This window comes from Cydia pomonella, chromosome 20, assembly GCF_033807575.1.
Source record: "Cydia pomonella isolate Wapato2018A chromosome 20, ilCydPomo1, whole genome shotgun sequence".
Lineage (NCBI taxonomy): Eukaryota > Metazoa > Arthropoda > Insecta > Lepidoptera > Tortricidae > Cydia > Cydia pomonella.
In genome coordinates, this window is record NC_084722.1 from 9,359,640 (window position 1) to 9,377,378 (window position 17,739).

At 36.8% G+C, this 17,739-nt stretch overlaps 2 protein-coding genes across 3 annotated transcripts in view; one reads left to right on the plus strand and one right to left on the minus strand.

Moving 5' to 3' along the window:
• LOC133529207 (flotillin-2) overlaps positions 1–17,739 on the plus strand; it is a 405,995-nt gene that overhangs the window by 85,261 nt on the left and 302,995 nt on the right. The window lies entirely within an intron of this gene.
• LOC133529279 (uncharacterized) overlaps positions 3,385–17,739 on the minus strand; it is a 72,499-nt gene continuing 58,144 nt past the window's right edge. Inside the window, exons 7-9 of the mRNA XM_061866976.1 lie at positions 17,256–17,366; positions 5,442–5,586; positions 3,385–5,314 (exon numbers count right to left, since the gene is read on the minus strand). Coding sequence (XP_061722960.1) covers positions 3,942–5,314; positions 5,442–5,586; positions 17,256–17,366 — 1,629 coding nt within the window. The 3' untranslated portion in view covers positions 3,385–3,941. The remainder of the gene's footprint in view (positions 5,315–5,441; positions 5,587–17,255; positions 17,367–17,739) is intronic.

The window sequence follows — 17,739 nt, forward strand, 5'->3', positions numbered from 1 at the left end:
GTCTATCGCAAGCCTAAATAATACATGTATAGAAATTGTCACCCGACTTCTCGTTCATCTGTCACCCCCACACGCTTTCATTCTCATGCGAATATCCTAATTCGTCTTAAAGTTCCAAGCATAGCTCACTCCATTTCCCATTGAGTTATGAGCTTTTATTTAAGAGGCCGATTGATACTCAGCAGCTTCGTAACGGTATCTTCTCGTATTTAATTGGTATAATCCTTTTCCCTTTCCAATGCCGTTAGATTCGGTGTCCAGTTATTATAAAGAAACACGATAAATTATCGCGTCATCATGACGTCTTTTTTATATTATCTCATTTGACTAATGTATATGCGTAACCCACTTACTTTACATATATGTATATGTTTTTACTGTAAAAATACCCAAAAAAAGGAAATTATTTTTTCGTTTTCACATGGGCTAAGTTATTTTACTAAGCTTGTCCACCCACGATGTTTTATATTTGCTTATATTACTTATTAATATAGAATTAGTATTTTTGTAAGTAAAAATCGATTTCTGAAGTATGTGCCTCGCAGGACAAGTCTTACTTACACTTAGGAATATTTATTTACATAGTCTTAAGAGGGAAGAATAGCTTTTCGAATCTAACGAAATAACGGTCATTTTTCTATGAAATTTCAGTTCGGGAGAAAACCTTTTACTTACTTACTCCGTTGGCTCAGCGACCCAAAATGAGACTTGGCCTCCGACACAAGACAACGCCACTTTTCTCGGTCCTGTGCGACCTCTCGCCAATTGTCGACTTGAAGCTCGCGCAGATCCGCCTCCACCATGTCGCTCCAGCCATGTTGTACCAACTAAATCTTAACAAATCACTTTGATTTTGATGTCGATCGCTTCAGCGTAAAAATCTAGTTTTATTGGTTTCGCTTTAAAAAAAAATGTTTTTTATTAATTTGCTAATTTTGTATAAAGGAAAACCTATAAACTTAGTTTTTCGTTGTGTCAATAACATACTAAATGGAGAATGGAAAATATTTAGAAGTGGAAAAACGTTTTCTCTTTTTGTATGGACGATCACGTGGTTATACGTACCTCTTATTATGTGGCAATAAGGTCGTGTATAAACATATTTATGCTAAATTAGTCGCTTCTATATTTTAGACCTTGACTTCACAGTCAAATAATTTAATATCAGTACCATTTCGTATCTTGTCACAGTGACAATCAATATGCAAGTCGCTAGTATGGAAGGTAGAGGCAAGGAAATGAATCTCCATATACCAAAAAGTATCCAACAAAAAACCATAAATAGGCGGCGCTACAATACCTAGAATACTTATCGGTAAGTAGGTTAATGTGAGAAAAAATCTAATCATAGACTCACTCCACTCCGTCAGTAACGCCTAGGTTCTTAGCTACTCTAGCGCTACTCTGGAGAGATTTGGAACTATTATTTATAGCTGACAGCTGGACACTTTTGCGACAGTTCTGCTTAAGAACATTCTGTTCCTTGCCTCTACCTTCCATAGTCGCTATAGGGACCTCATAATATTGTCACTGTGACAAGGAACGAAATGGTACTGACATTCAATTCTTTGACCGAACAGACAGCAAAGTATATGCGCGAAGGTTGATGGCGGGTATTCCTTTGTTCCTATATGTAACTCGACCGGACGTGCTTCAAGTTCAAGATGGCCGTAGCGTAGTTGTAAATTTATTCATCTAGCCTACTGTATGTTCGTGTGTATAATGCAAATGCCGATGCCGGGCGGCTCTGATTATGATAGGCGAGTAGTAGCGTTACTTACTCCGGTAAGGACTAAAGACTCCTTACCTGGATTTCAAACCCTCGTATCATATTGTTTCTCGAATGGAGGAATATGTAGTTTGATATTTACCACTTGGCATTTTGCTTAAGGTGTACAGACACCAAATAACGAGCTCTTTCAATCCTAATAAAAGTAAAAAGTTTCTTAAAATTTCCATACAATACGTACATACGGTCCATTTCATTATTACCTTTATGGAAAGTCTATGAGAAACGGAACAGAATGGAAAATAATCTTGGGAGTCTGAGTAGAAACAAAATAACACATTTCAAATAAAAAAAGTGGTTGTAATAAAAAGGGCAACCTTTTAAAAAAAATATAGATTTCACACTTCTCGCAGTGATCGTAGGACATTGAAAATAAACAACAAAAATAAAATAGATGTCGATGCTAGTGCGGAAAGTATGTCATTACGGAAAGAATGGCATTTCCGCACGTGTATCGAACGACGTTTTTTAATACAGTTGCCAAAAAAATAAGAAATACAACAAGTACTTTTTTTATGCATACTTATAGAACAAGACAGAAACAATTGTAAATATAAAATATAATACTCGTACTATTATGTGTAACGTATATTTAAATTGTACGAAAACAATATCGAATGTTGCCTTTGGAAACTTAAAACATTCTTGCAGTAAGAAAAAACGCCTCTGCTTTGACAGGCGTTTCGGCAGCTATTACGTTTCTTTCAGACAACTTATTTAGAACGGTTTTTTAATATTCAATATTAAAAAATAAACGTGTGATAATGATGTAGAGGTAAGTAATTAAATATGAAATATGCATATATTTATTATTCTTACTTAACAGTAGGCTTTTATGTTGATTACGACTTTTCACTTTGACTTCGAAAAAAATAATATAACATAATGGCGACTCCAAGGATTCTAGAAACAAAAGCCCCAAGCTTAGTGATAGTCGTTCAATGATGTGGGCAATTGACCAGACCACGGTTTTCATTGATTCCAAAATTTATTTTTCCAAACGATAGACAATCTATCTGCATCGGAACCTTTTTTATTTTTTTCGATATCGGCTTTTGTTTTCAGAATAATCTAGTTTTTGTCCGAAAAAAAAAACAGGAAGTTTATCGCCTTTTTCCATCATTTTCGATTTTCCAAAAAAGTTATGGACCGATTTAAAAATAGTGTACCATACGATGCTCTGCAATTTCCTGCATATTTTTACACCTTTGCCCTTCGTCATCTTTGTAACTTTCGGAAATATAGTCCAATTATACTCCATCCCGAAAAAGATCTGATAAACACTCAATGTTAAAATAACATCGTGAGAAAACCTGCGCACATCTACTCGTAAGAAGAGATTCCATAATATTTTTAAGGGAATAAAAGGAATAATGTCTAATTTTTAAATCGAATTTCGCAATATATAATCTCAATTTAAATTATCTTCTTAAGTAGCCCTTTATTCGTTTCTACAACAGACTATAGGAATCATAAAACAACTTTAATAATAGGTTTCTCTAGATAACAGAAAGAAAATAATCGAGAGACGACTTACTCATAGTTTATTAATTATTATACTTTGAATTACAAGTATAATATAATTAATAACAAAGTATATGTATATAAATATATAGTGGATTTATTTACAAACTGCCTTAAAAACTAAACTATGTTTACTGTACAAGCCACGTTTGTGATGTAGGTAAATTGAATAGTTATATTAAAATAAATTATAAATAAATAAATCCTAGGTACAAAGATAAAATCCAAGGACCACATAATAAATGATAGTTTAAGATATTATGTGCCCATACTACGAATGGTACTCAGTGCAATGAATAATAAGTACATGTCCATAGACACACAATGCAAATATAAATTATTGAGCTTCGTTTTTGTAACGTCGATCTCTTCTCTTCTTATTGGTGTAAAGGGATCAAACTTTTTGAATTAAATTCTTGTCTGCCAATGCTTTGCCACTTCTAGCCCTCTGGGCTGGGTTTTTGTAACGTCGATCTAATAGAATATGAATCATTAAAATAAGGAAACTTTAACGTATGTCTCACAAATAAATATGTATTTAAAATAACAATCGCTACTGATCGATCAATCATAAAAGTCAGTTCATTGCTCAGACTGGGATTTTTGTAAATATTAGATATTATGCCAATTAAATCGGCTTGATACGTATTCCCCAGTCTTCTTTGATCATATCCGCCGCTTTCTCGGCAATCATTAAAGTTGGGGCGTTGGTATGCGCTGCTGGAACATGCGGCATAATGCTCGCATCCACTACCCTCAGACCTTTTATGCCGTACACCTTCAGTCTGGAGTCCACGACGGCTTCAGGGTCCTCCCTCGGGCCCATCTTAGCCGTACAGCAATGATGATAAATCGTATTCGTTATAGTCTTCATTGCACAGTACCAATATGAGTCTGAGTTGAACTTGTGATGCGCACAATTCGGCAACGGAATATCGTGCAATCTGCTCCCAAATTTTTGAAACGCTTGAGTCTTCGATAACTGAATTATTTTTCTTATACCATGTAATATAACCTTTTGGTCATGGCCTCCATCTGAAAAGTAGTTTGCGAAGATAAGGGGCTTGGTATAAGGGTTTTTATTCTTCAACATTATCCGACCTTTCGACTCCGGGAGCAGAAGCATCGGGAACACCATCCACGTGTCGCGATCTTGAATTGGTCCGTAAACTTTGTCGTAGATACGATCATCAATAGCGAAGGCTTGTTTATATGACGGTTGGCTAACCAATGAGCCTGCTACGAACAGCAACTCTAAATCAGGATAGCCATCGGGATCGTTTGGGTTCTTAGTATCAATAAAAGCGATAGCTTCAGTTCCGCTTGGCGCTGACAAAGGCCCGGTATGATGGCTGAAATATTCTAGAATGTTGCTGAATGTAGCTACGCGTTCAGATCTTATAGAATCAGTTGTATTTATTAAGAAAGTGAGACCACCTAATGCCCAGTGGTCTTGGAGATTATATCCGACGGGTAAATCTACAATTGTTGTGATGTTCTTCTCCGTCAAGTGGTGTTTAGGGCCTATTCCGCTGATCATTAATATTTGAGGAGAATTGATAGCACCAGCGGAAAGGATGATTTCGCGCGTCGCTTTCACGATGTAGCGGTGACCAGCTTTGCGGAATTCCACACCGTAAGCTTGTCTCGTCCAAGGATCGATTAAAATACGCGTTACCATAGCATTCTTGGTTACATGAAAGTTTTTTCTGTATTTTATAGGGTGAAGGAAAGCCCGACTCGCACTCATGCGAGTTCCATTTTTCATCGTAAATTGGATGATGGAATATCCGATTTGTTTTTCTCCGTTGTAGTCTACTATTTCCCCGCCAGTTTCGACGCCCGCTTGAAGGAACGCGTCTGAGAGTCGCGTCCTCCAGCTGGGATACTGAAGGGTCATCTCTCCCTTTGTTGAATGATATACTTTATCTCTTCTCAGTTCTGGTACTTGCATGTTTTCAGACTTCTTGAAGTATTTGAGAACTGATGCGAAGTCCCATCCTGTTGAATATACCAATTAAGACTATTACTATGAGAAAGAAAGAAAATGTACAATTTAGTTCTCAAGTTCTAACCTAGGCTCTGAATGTAAAGTTAGGCATAATATAAAAAAAAAAAGCGGTGTTACCTGGGTTGCCATTCGCCGCCCACCGGTCGTAGTCTTTCCTGTTGCCCCTCGTGTGCATCATGGAATGCAGAACCGAGGAACCGCCGACCACGCGGCCCCGCGGCCAGGAGCAACGACCCTCACGCATGCCCATGCAGCCAGCTCTCTGTAACAATGTATCATAACTAAACTGGGAGTCCATCATGGGGACTACAGCAAGTGAATTGGCCGCTAGGGACGCCACTATACCACTGATATTTTATTTATTTATTTAAACTTTATTGCACACATAAAGAAAAATGTACAAATGGCGAACTTAATGCCAAAAGGCATTCTCTACCAGTCAACCATTGGGTCAAACAGAGACATTTGCTGGAAAGTTTCGAGAGTGAGACCCATCCCGAAAGAGAATGATGCTACTGTCGTGGAGAAGTATAGACCCATTGCCGTTCTTCCTACTTTGGCTAAGCTTTACGAATCTATCCTACACCGGGCCCTGTCTACGCAGGTAAAACCATTTTTGTGTGACGAACAGCATGGATTTAGACCTAGGCGCTCTGTCAATACGAATCTACTCATTCTGGTTGACAATATTTCGGAGCACCTCGACAGAGGCATCCAAGTAGATGTTCTCTATTTTGATTTCGCAAAGGCTTTTGATCGCGTAGATAACGATGTGTTGCTGATGAAATTAGATCAGATTGGCTTCTCTCCCACTTTGCTAACTCTCTTCGCTAGTTATCTGCGTGATCGGCAGCAGTATGTCCAGCATGGATGTTTTGTCTCGGTCCCATATCATACGCGGTCTGGTGTCAGTCAAGGCTCCATATTAGGGCCGTTTCTGTTTGGGATCATGATAAACGACCTCAAGTCAGTTCTCCAGTCAGCTCAGTGTCTCCTATACGCTGATGATTTAAAACTAGTGTATGGAGTGGAGCAAACCACCGATTGTGAGTCCCTGCAGAAGGATATCGATGCGGTATTCCGGTGGAGTGTGGAAAACAAGCTGTCATTTAACACCACTAAGTGTTGTGTCTGCACCTTTACTCGTGCACGTATGCCAATATTTGCCAAATATTTGCTTGCATCCGAGCCCATCAATCGCGTGTTCTCCGTTAAGGATTTGGGCGTGGTTTTTGATACGCGGTTCACTTTCCATGAGCACATTACATCGCTTGCTGCTAACTGCTACCGAAAACTAGGCTACATCATTCGCAACCTTCGCGATTTTCATGACCCTACAGCAATCAAGCTCGTCTACAATGCCTTAGTAAGAAGTAAGCTAGAAACTTCCTCAATCGTTTGGCATCCCTTTGAGTCGACGTATGCACTGCTACTTGAAAAGGTTCAAAAAGCCTTCTTGAGATTTTTTTACCGTAGAACGCATGGGTACTACCCCTTCCTATACCCGACGAAACACCTTCTAGGGACTCTAGGGTACAACTCATTGGAGGTAAGACGCAACTATAATTTGTTGACGTTTGCGTGTAAGGTGCTGCGCGGTGAGTCGGACTGTCCGGAACTGGTGAGTCGCCTGGTGCGACTGCATGTTCCGGACGTTCCTAGGCAATCACTAAGACCGCGGCGACGCGATCTGTTGGCGGTGCCGGCGGCGCGCACCGTGTCGCGCATGAATTCTCCATTGCTTCGCTCTCTCTCACAATTGAATGCGCTCTTGACATTAGCACCGGAGTGCGACTTGATTGCGTGGCGATGGGAGGCTGTGAGAAGGGAATGCCTGAGATTCTGTGAGATGATGGATGCTAGGCCCTCAACTGTTGTTGTGTAGTTTTACGCTGTTAATTTATATAATTTCATGACGTATTGGTTGCGACTGTAATGTTATGGAAATATGTTTGAAATAAATAATAAATAAATAATAATTTGTATATGTTGGTGCAGGAAAAAATAATAACAAATAATAAGGAAAAAATTAAACGTGAAGTCAAATAATATTAAAAATATATAAATAGTTAAATACTACTACTTATATAATGTATAAAAGATAGACTAATACATATAATTATGTACATAAACATATTTTCTAATGTAACTTTCAATAAATTTCTTATTAGTACGTATCTTACGATGGTTCGTCTCTATCCTGAATTATTTTAATTATCACTAATATATTACTATAAATATAAGTAACAAGTTTTTGGCAAAAAAATCATTTTTGGTACAAGCTTTTATCGCTGACAGTACTTTTCTTGCCACAGGCAACTAATAATCATCGAGACAACTCTAAACACCCCAAACACTATTAGGTTGCGTTGTTTTATCGCAGATTTCTTATGGCCATCTCCCGTCTTTATCATCAGATTAGCTCGATGGTACTATCACCCGACTTACATATGTATGCAAGTTTTCAGCTCAATCTGAAATCGGGAAGTGGGTCAAATTTCGCTTCAAGGATTCGAACCACACATACATACTCACGGGGCAAGTTAAATAAAAAGTTATATATTAAACCAAAATAAGATACTAGCCGAGCATTAAGTATAGTGATGGGTAGGACATCAATTTAAAATGAGTTTGTATGAGTACCTCATTCTCTAAAATGAGGTGTTACAATGTCTTACTTCAAATGAGGAGAGGTACTAGCACTTTTGCAGCATCGACTATTCCATCAACTCCAACGGCAGCAAACCATATTTAATGTAAATACATATTTAGGCATTGCTAAACTTCCTTTTAAATATTTACTTGGAGTGCAATTCTGGAGGTTTAAAACAGAACTTTTAACAACAGAAGACATACATTTAAGAATCAAACTAAGGAGTTAAAGTACATACATCCTATTGCAACTTAATATGATGCTTTTATGAAACTTGTTCTAATTTAGCAGTTTATTATTTTTATTGTTAGATTGTTCAGTATCAATCCTTGCTACTTGATATCATTTTAAGTTTAACATTCATATATTGAAATAAATACTAACCATAAACTGCCAGACAAACAATTAACAAACTAAGGAGAACAAATCCAATATTTTTTGTACCATTATTATATAGAAATTACTAACTTACCACCTCATAATTTATCAGTAATAATAGCATTGTAATATGATAAAGCAAACGAAAGCCTCAATAACGTTCGCGCGGTAATGCCACCGGCGTGTAATATACACTTGATTTTTGTATGCAAAAGACACAAAGAAAGACCCACAGGTATATTTTATCGCGAAAACAATGTTAATATATTGTTATTTTGGTATAATTATAAGAATGGTCACTGATCACTATTTATAAAACACAACTAAAGATTACGAACAACTTTTTCGAGTTTCTCGTACTATAAATATGTCAAAATCATAAATGATCGAAATACTATACGAAGCACGTTAACAAAAAGTATTACAAATTCAAATCGTTAAAATGTACATGTTTATTTCACCTATACAAATTATATTTACTTTTTTATTAATAAACTAATGTAAAATATCATATTTTGTGTACGCCACTATATTATATTTCAATAATTTAAATAATATTTTGGTCTCTTAAACGATAACTGTTTCTAACTAAGCTAGCTTCGTAAATGCCCAGTGAGACTTGGTTGGCATTTCAATCGCTTATCAAGTAACCATTTCACTGTCCAGTCTAATTGATTCAGATTATACATGACACCAGCAATATGAGTCTTGAGGTCAGGTTATACTGGTATGCGCGTTAGTACAATAATAGCTAACAAATATGGAGGCCTACCGCGAACCACGAAGTTTTGCTTTGCTGTCGCACTTACGTATGAAATTACAAGTGCGACAGAGAGAAAAAACTTTCTTCGGTAGGTTCTTTGATGACTTAGATTTTTCGCTTTTGACAAGTAACTTAGCAATGCTAGGATCAAAATGACGTAATATGTATGTAAGCTTGCGGACGCTTACGCTTGTTTTCTTTCGTGTTTCATTTTTAACGTATTTTCGATGAGGTGTTATTGAAGCACGGCGCGTGTCTGTCTCACTCCCTCTTTCGGTAAATCTAATTCATTGTTTCATTTTGAAAGGATTTTTGAGGGATGTCACAGTGAGGCGAGTGAATAAACACAACGCATTTCTCGGTGGACCTTTTGTCCTTGCAATAAGGTTTGTAGTTGGGCAGTTGATAGTGTGAGCGATGAATGCGATGACGTCAATGACTCATTTCTTCATTTGAATGTCGGCGAGCACCGAGCGCCTCGCGACTCTCTTGCGAGTTGTGAGGAACGCGAGTGAGTTTGAAAGGCTGAGAGTTTTTTTTCAAATTTGAAGTGTTTGAATGGTTTGAGTGGTAAGAGCTGTGTGTGATGCGCGCGAGTAAATGAGTAAAATTAATTGAGGAGTGATGTATGACATTTATGCGGTGTGAAGTTCTGCGACAATTTAACTAAATGAGTGGTACAAATGAGGTGCCTCACGAGTGAGCAACTCAACACTAATTAAGTATGCGTGTTTCCTTGTAAATTTATTTTGGGGTTGTGCAATAAAGAGGATTTGTATTGTATTGTAAAGCCCTATTCAGTCGGTTCAAGATCATGCATGCGATTTTCGTTACATTGCGGTATTTGGTCGATCGACTGAATTGAATGGGGCTTAGAAAGTGCAAAATTACGTATGCATCAGAAAATAATAGTAAATTTTGAGTTTTCTGTACGTGTATATTTACGCCACATTCATTTATTTATTAGACAACTACCAACCAATAGAAAAGAATAATTAAGAAATGATATAAATTATGGAGGAGTCTCGAGTTCCGAGTTAAGGATAAGTTGATCCCTTGGAAATAATACAAACCATCATTCAAAGAATGAGTAAATGTTATGATTTTGAGTTAAAGGCATCGTTTGTGACGAATAAACGTTTGATTTGTAAATTTGTAAAATTTTTATATCACGCAAAAGTAATAATGATGTAAGATCTCTATAAGTAAATAGCGAACTACCACTCCGCTACCACTTAACTGTTTTCAGGCATTGTTTAGCTTTCAGAAACACATCGTTTATTTTTTTTGTAGAAATAACAGAGTACACACGGTACAAAAGAATATTTAGCATTCAATTCACCACATGTATAGTAGAAATTAATTAAGTCAATGCAAAATCCAGTTTCGCGCCGTACAAATCCCTACTATTAAAATTAGACGTGACCTCTCGCATAATGAGTTGCGTGGCCCGATATGAACTCATTTGCCTAATTTATTTCCTCGGATGCTTTATTTTGTTTTAAATAAATAAATTAATATAATAGGGACATTCTTACACAAATTGAAGTCCCACGGTAAGTCCAAGATGGCTTGTGTTGTGAGTACTTAGACAACGATATATATAATGTCTATTTTATATTCTTATACGTGTATGTATATTGTGTGTGTGAAAGTAGGCTTCAAAACGTTTTTTTTTTCAACACCTACTCTTTTTGTATAATTTTTTTTATTTTTTTGATTAATTGTTTTTGTTTCTGCTACCCAAAGGTTGTCTGGAAGAGATCGCTCTATAGCGATAAGACCGCTTGTTTTCTGATCTGATTCTGATCACTAATCAATTGTTATTCTTTAAGCTGTATCTTTTACTGAGGTATGCCAATAAAGAGTATTCTATCGATTTATCTATAATATACAAATACATAGAAAATATCCATGACTCAGGAACAAATATCTGTGCTCATCACACAAATATATGCCCTTACCGGGATTCGAACCCAGGAACATCGGCTTCATAGCCAGGGTCACTACCCACTAGGCCAGACTGGTCGTTACCCTTATTACCCTTATTGGGCTTTTAGCTTTCCTTGTATTTGGTGAAAGAAACACCACAAAAAATATTAGCCTGCGGCTGTCGGGAATTACCACCCTCGTATCCAAAATTTCACTTACCCCCCTCGTTGCACAATGTACTATAATGACAGTAAAAATAATAAAGAAATATGGCGTTGGTTAATTAAACGATTAAATGAATTTCAATCTACTATACTTCAATTATAGGACGGTATTTCCTGGTTGCATCCTGAAAGAGCCAAGGGTGAGCGGTTTCGTCAGGTTTTATCTTGGAAAAGGGACGGTTTTTGTCTATTTATGGTGTGGTGTTTGTTGTTATCTCGTCGTTCCATTCCGATTTGTAGACTTTGCAGAACTCGTAACTTGCTACTTGGGAAACCTTAAAAGAAAACAAAAGCGGTAACTACCAGTGATGATAATGACACTATTGTCGCTGCGGTAACGACGTCTAGCTCAAAACCTGTACTTGATTGTCAAGAAATGAGCTATCTAATTTATCTTCAAGAAGTTGACATGGTGGGAAATGGGGAATGCAGCTTCTTAGCTTGCTGTTCACAAAGTCGAGTACTTGTATTGTATACCTAAGTTTTCCTACGTCATAACTCTCCTTATATGTATTTATTAGGCGCAGCCAGTTCTGATATTGTAGACCTTTTTATATTTTAAAATTAATTAGTATATTTTCTCTTTTCATTGTGTCACAATTCTTACTTGTCCATTTACACGCACTTTAATCGTTAGGATAAACTTGAAATGAGATCGTTGTTATATGTATACGGTGTTTGGACACCACAAATCTAATATTGTACCTATTATTGAAATGTGTACCAAATCGCTAACTATATTTAATTCTTAATAATGGAAAGATGGTGGCCGTTAAAAGGAATACGACATACACAGCTATTTGATAGAGAATCACTGTATTTTTTCAAGCCAGGCAATGTTTGGCATGGTAGGCAATGTTGAGGTAGTTAGTATTTTGAGATTAAGTGCGGGTTTCACTGACTGACTGAAATTTAATGTTTTTTTCGTAACAGAGCAGTCATCACATAGATAGATAATTCTATATCAACGAATCAGTCAATCTTTCTATAATTGTTGAATGCAACTGCCCTTTGAACACACTTATAATTACCTCGCCAATAGTCTCAGCGCACCATTAGTCCAACATTGTTGCCTTTTTAAAGAACAATGTTTGTATAATCGGATAATGGTCTGAACTGGCCTCGTGCCGCCGATGCCGTGCCTTGCATTACAAATTATTTAATCGAGGCTCAATAAACGCACTAAGGTTAGATGACCCGTCAATTTGATCTTCTTAATACTGGTTTTTTTTTTATGGATGACAGTTCTTTGTTAATACGCTCGAGGTCGAAGGTGGGAGGGACAAACACCAATCATAATCTTCTTCCTCGAGTTGTACCAGCATTTTTGCCATGGCTCATAAGAGCCTGGGGTCCGCTTGACAACTAATCCCCAGAATTGACGTAGGAACTAGTTTTTCCGAAAGCGACTGCCATCTGACCTTCCAACCCAGAGGGTAAACTAGGCCTTATCGGGATTAGTCCGGTTTCCTCAAGATGTTTTCCTTCACCGATAATAAGCGACTGGAAGATATCAAATGATATTTATATATGATGATAATATTTCGGGTTTGAACCCACGACCTCCGGATTTAAAGCCGCACGCTCTTACCGCTAGGCCACCAGCGCTTCAAACGCCAATCATAATCGTAAAAAGTGAATATTTTCGTTTCTATTGGTGTTTTATATTAACGATGGTCACTTGGCTAGGCTCCCTGGTGGTTGGTGAGTTAGCCTAGCTAGCTAGATCGAGGAGACGGCCCGCGGCTTTTTCGAATCTAAAATTACATCCCTTATGTTATGAGCCGAGATTTTAGCTGAGAAAAATCCTTGTGTGATGTATATCTATAAAGAGTCTGCAATGAGCCTCCTCGATCAACATTCAAAATGCAGCAATGCAAGGCAGGCTCCAACACTACGCACTATGGTTGCGGACGACGACACGTTGAATTGTCATGCAATGCACAGTGGAAATTTTGTAAAAAAACCTTGTACTTACCAAAAATAAGTACCTTATATGTAAATATATCTTTCGAAATACAATATTACGGTCATCAAATAATATATCTGCTATATGAAACACTACGTTTACTGGTTCTTCTTTATAATCAATTTGCTTAGTAAGTGGACGGTGGTCAGGACGATTACAAATAGAAGATATCCTTTTCATTGGCCTCTGTTCTAATTTTCCCTCTAACATCACGTCATAGCACGATTTGGCCGTCACAGAAAAGCAGGAGGCCAAACATGTAGTACGATATGAAGTTGTAGAAAAGCACATTTTAATTATCTGTTACTGTTTATGGTAAATTGACTGATATCAATTAATACCTCCCCCTTTTTCCAGAAAAGCGTTTCATCCAGGCCATCTCAAACGGTATTGTCTGCATTTTGTTCCTAATTGTTGGAATAAGTATTATGACAATGCAATGAAAAGACATAATTCAGTCCCTTTGCGCCATCACGCACTCGGCTATATTACTATAGCCATTATAAACTAAAATTATACTGCTATAATATATAATATGAAAATTAGACATGTTTTCGTGATATTTTTTCTATAGAGACAACTTTAACCTTCTCCGGTTTCGCTTAGAGTCTGCCATCGCAAATATAGTCTAGTTTTCCAGTGATCTGAAGAAAATATTGAGCGGTTCGTCTTAACATTATCTTGATATTCAGTGTAGGTTAATGGCCTAGTTCCCGCTAACCTTGTCGCGCAACGATGATGGTAAATGTTTGAAGGATGCTGTAATGAGGTCTAAGCCTGATCTGAGTTTTCATGTTAAGCAGGTATCTGGTAGGTACACTAAACTATTTGACTAGCAATACGTATGTATAATGTACCTACGTAGGTATGATTCGCGTAACGACGTAACGTAGACACTCGTAGCTACCGTTTGCAACAACACAAAACTAGCATATTGACGTAACTTTAGTGCGTGATAACTATTTTTGGATTAATGCAATGGTTATCAACTAAAATAATATAACCTACTTGAATTTTAAATAAACTGGCTGTTCCGTTGTTTTTTTAATTAGTCTTGTTAATCGAATTATCGAAGAACAAAAAGGTTGTAAAAGGAGTTAAAGTTTTAATTTTAATGTCTGTTTCATTGTCATTGTCAACTTAACATGGCCACGACATTGAAATTGACCCAGTTATTGTGTTATAAAATATGAAGCCTGCTTTCAAATTTGGATGAATATTTGCCGATTGCCAATACAATTTTATATTCTTTGACACATCATGTTCGCGGTGGGCCCTCAGTATTCAGCGTTTTTTATCAGTCGGGTCAAAAACTCTTTGACACTATGCTATATCCCTCCATTTGTTAAATAATACGAGTACAGTAAGATATGCAAATGTTGAATAACGGGTATGACCTAATGAACATCGTGCGCTAAGTGGTTCTAGATTATACCTCGACCCGAACCAGGTTTGACATCCCAATTAGGTCGAGGAAAAGTCATTGTCATTGAAATTATCTATCACGAGCAAGTGTCACCTGTCACGTAAGCGTCGCCCTTAGCTATGTAGGCACGTACGTTTAGTAATAGTTATACAACGTTTCCTATCTGTTACTGTAACATTGAGATAAGTCCTTCGTAATCTTGGTGGTGAGTCCGCACGTCGGCCTACGAATTGGCGAAGACCTTTTGTTTAGGGTGATTCTCAGTGAGCGGTCAAAAGACCAGTATTCCGTGTCCGTAAATACAGTTATTTACATAATTTAAATCCAAAAAGGTACCGAGACTATCGAACATAGAATTACATTTTTACAATAACGCCTTCGTCGTCGAGTTATCGCGTCGGTTATTAGAGGTTATTATGCGATAAGAAAAATTGACTAACAGTGATAAAAAACTTTTATCGTATGCAGCATTTCTTCTTTAAACCTACTTTTAAGAAATGTAAATTTGCATTGGCTGCATCTGATTATTCTCCTAAAGTCTAAATTATTAAAAGCTGGGACCACATTTGTATCATTTTGTCATGTCATATCTCCGTTGTGTAGCACCGACGTGTATCTTAATCGTTAGTTTGGACTGTGGGTGCAAAAACATGCATAATGGCGATTGTTTTGCGTCCACAACGATTATGATACGCGTCGGTGCTACGCGAAAAAGATAATAATAATATATGATATGGCAAAATGAACACACGTGACCTAGCTTTATCTGTATACTAATTAACTACATCAATGGTATTTAAATCGTATTGAAGTAAAATAAATTTGCATTTGGTTTGTTTCGTTCTTTGCTTTATTTCTTACACGTACCTATTTATTGACTAGCTGTCGGTGTTTTTGTGTGATGGGCCTTAGGAGGGGCATTGGCATCAAATTTTGCAAAACGGGACAATTCTATGTCTGTCCGTCTGCTATTGTGTAAATTTTGTATTATTTTCTTGTTCATTTTATACATAGGTATGTTATGGAAACTACGTAATCTGCATTCGATATCTTCTTTTTGATAATATAAAGAATATAAAGAATTTATTTTTATTTTTAATGTTACCCGTACAAAGTATGATCATTTCTAGATTTTAAACATTTACTAATTTCAGTACTGTTCTGACAGCAAACAAATTGCTAAGGATTGTGCGATTTGTGCGTCAACTTTGCATTGATGCGTATTCGGAATCGTTACAACGCCGATTCTTGTCCATTTAATCAGCAACTGTAGAGCCTTTCCTTGTTTGCTTAAAATTGACATCTGACCTTCATCTTGAACGAGGCTTGGTTCCTACGGAGCTGACTGGCTTTAGAGCTGTTAGGTTGGTTGGCAAGATTGTTAAATACTTAACTTGGTTTGGGAATGTAGAAGGAAACAGAGTACGAGAAAAATGTTGATTGAACTAAACTGAATTTTTATGTATCGATATATCGTTTTTCTTTGATTTGTAGGCCTTTGGAACCAAAACTCACTAATTGAGGTCAACTGCATAAGGCAATGCATATTACTGCATATTCCGGTAGGGTGATGATAAAAATACATAGTTATTTAGCTAAAGTTCTCATAGTTTAGTTTCGCATTGACTGATAAAGTTAAAATTATTGTGACCAGGGATGTTACGAATGTCGCATACTTCATATTCGCGAATGCAATGGGATGTCATAAATATTTTTACATTATTTGATGTATATTAACCGCAACTAAGCCCCTACGTTAGACTTCTTTCGATTTATTGTTTATTATAAAAATTTGGTTTTATATATTTATTTAAACTTTATTGCAAAAAATGTACAAATGGCGAACTTAATACCAAAAGGCATTCTCTACCAGTCAACCATTGGGTCAAACAGAGACATTTGTGTATCTTGGTGCAGGAAAAATTAATAACAAATATTAAGGAACAAATTAAACTTTAAGTCAAATAATATTAAAAATATATAAATAGTTCAATACTACTACTTATACATATAATGTGTAAAAGATAGACTAATACATATAATTATGTACATATACATGATGGTGAACCTTATTTAAGTTCTTCTGACAGAAGATGCTTGCGAAGTAGGCGTTTGAAAATGGGTTTGCTTGGGGCTTGTCTGATAAAGAGAGAGAGGGAATTCCAGAGAGAGAGAGAGAGAGAGATTAATGCTCCTAACTCTTATAATAATTGAAAATTATTAAAAAAATCAAACGTAGGGGCACAGCTGAAAATGTTTTCAATAATGTTAATATCCAGAGAGGAAAATGGGGACTACGTTTGTATTAAAAGGCGATTTCGCGCGGGGAAACTCAAGGAAAAACGGACCGCGATGGTCATTTTATTTTAAAAACCGAACACCTGAAGAAACTAGTTGGTGTTGGTGACCCCTGTTATACTGTTATGGCCTATGTGAGATTACCGAGATTATGTGGGTTCAGGAAGCAGGTAAAAACCGTACAGACCGTGTAAGTACGTGCGTAAGTTTGAGGGTGTAATAGCTGGTGAAATACTATCAAGGATCAATAGTCAGTTGGTAATAAATAAATTATAAAACATAGAGTACCTGTGGCTCCGTGTGATAGTCCCAATTGGCGTCGGTGAATTGTAGCATAGTAGCCATCACAGGGATGTCCATGAAAAGCTGCTCGCTTCCACCAGCCTCTATAAGAAGCACCTGTAAATATGCACCATATTATATCAGAACAGTAGTTAATCAATCCTAATTAACCTTTACATTGTGTTACCATTCCGTCAGAATAGGCTAAATGGGGATTATTAGTAAGTATTATTATGTACATTACAAGTAAGGGAGCGCTTTACTTTTTTGCAAAAGCTCAAAAACTACTGGACCGATCATATTCGGTATAGTTTTAATTGAAAGTATTTATCAAGCTTTTGTTTTACGATTTTTTCATATTTTTTGGACCCATGGTTCATAAGTTAGAGGGGGACACACACACACATATTTTTATGTTCGGATCGATTATTTCCGAATCTTATTCGCTTTATGAAAAAAAGATTGCCGAATACTCTTATTCCTTTTGAAA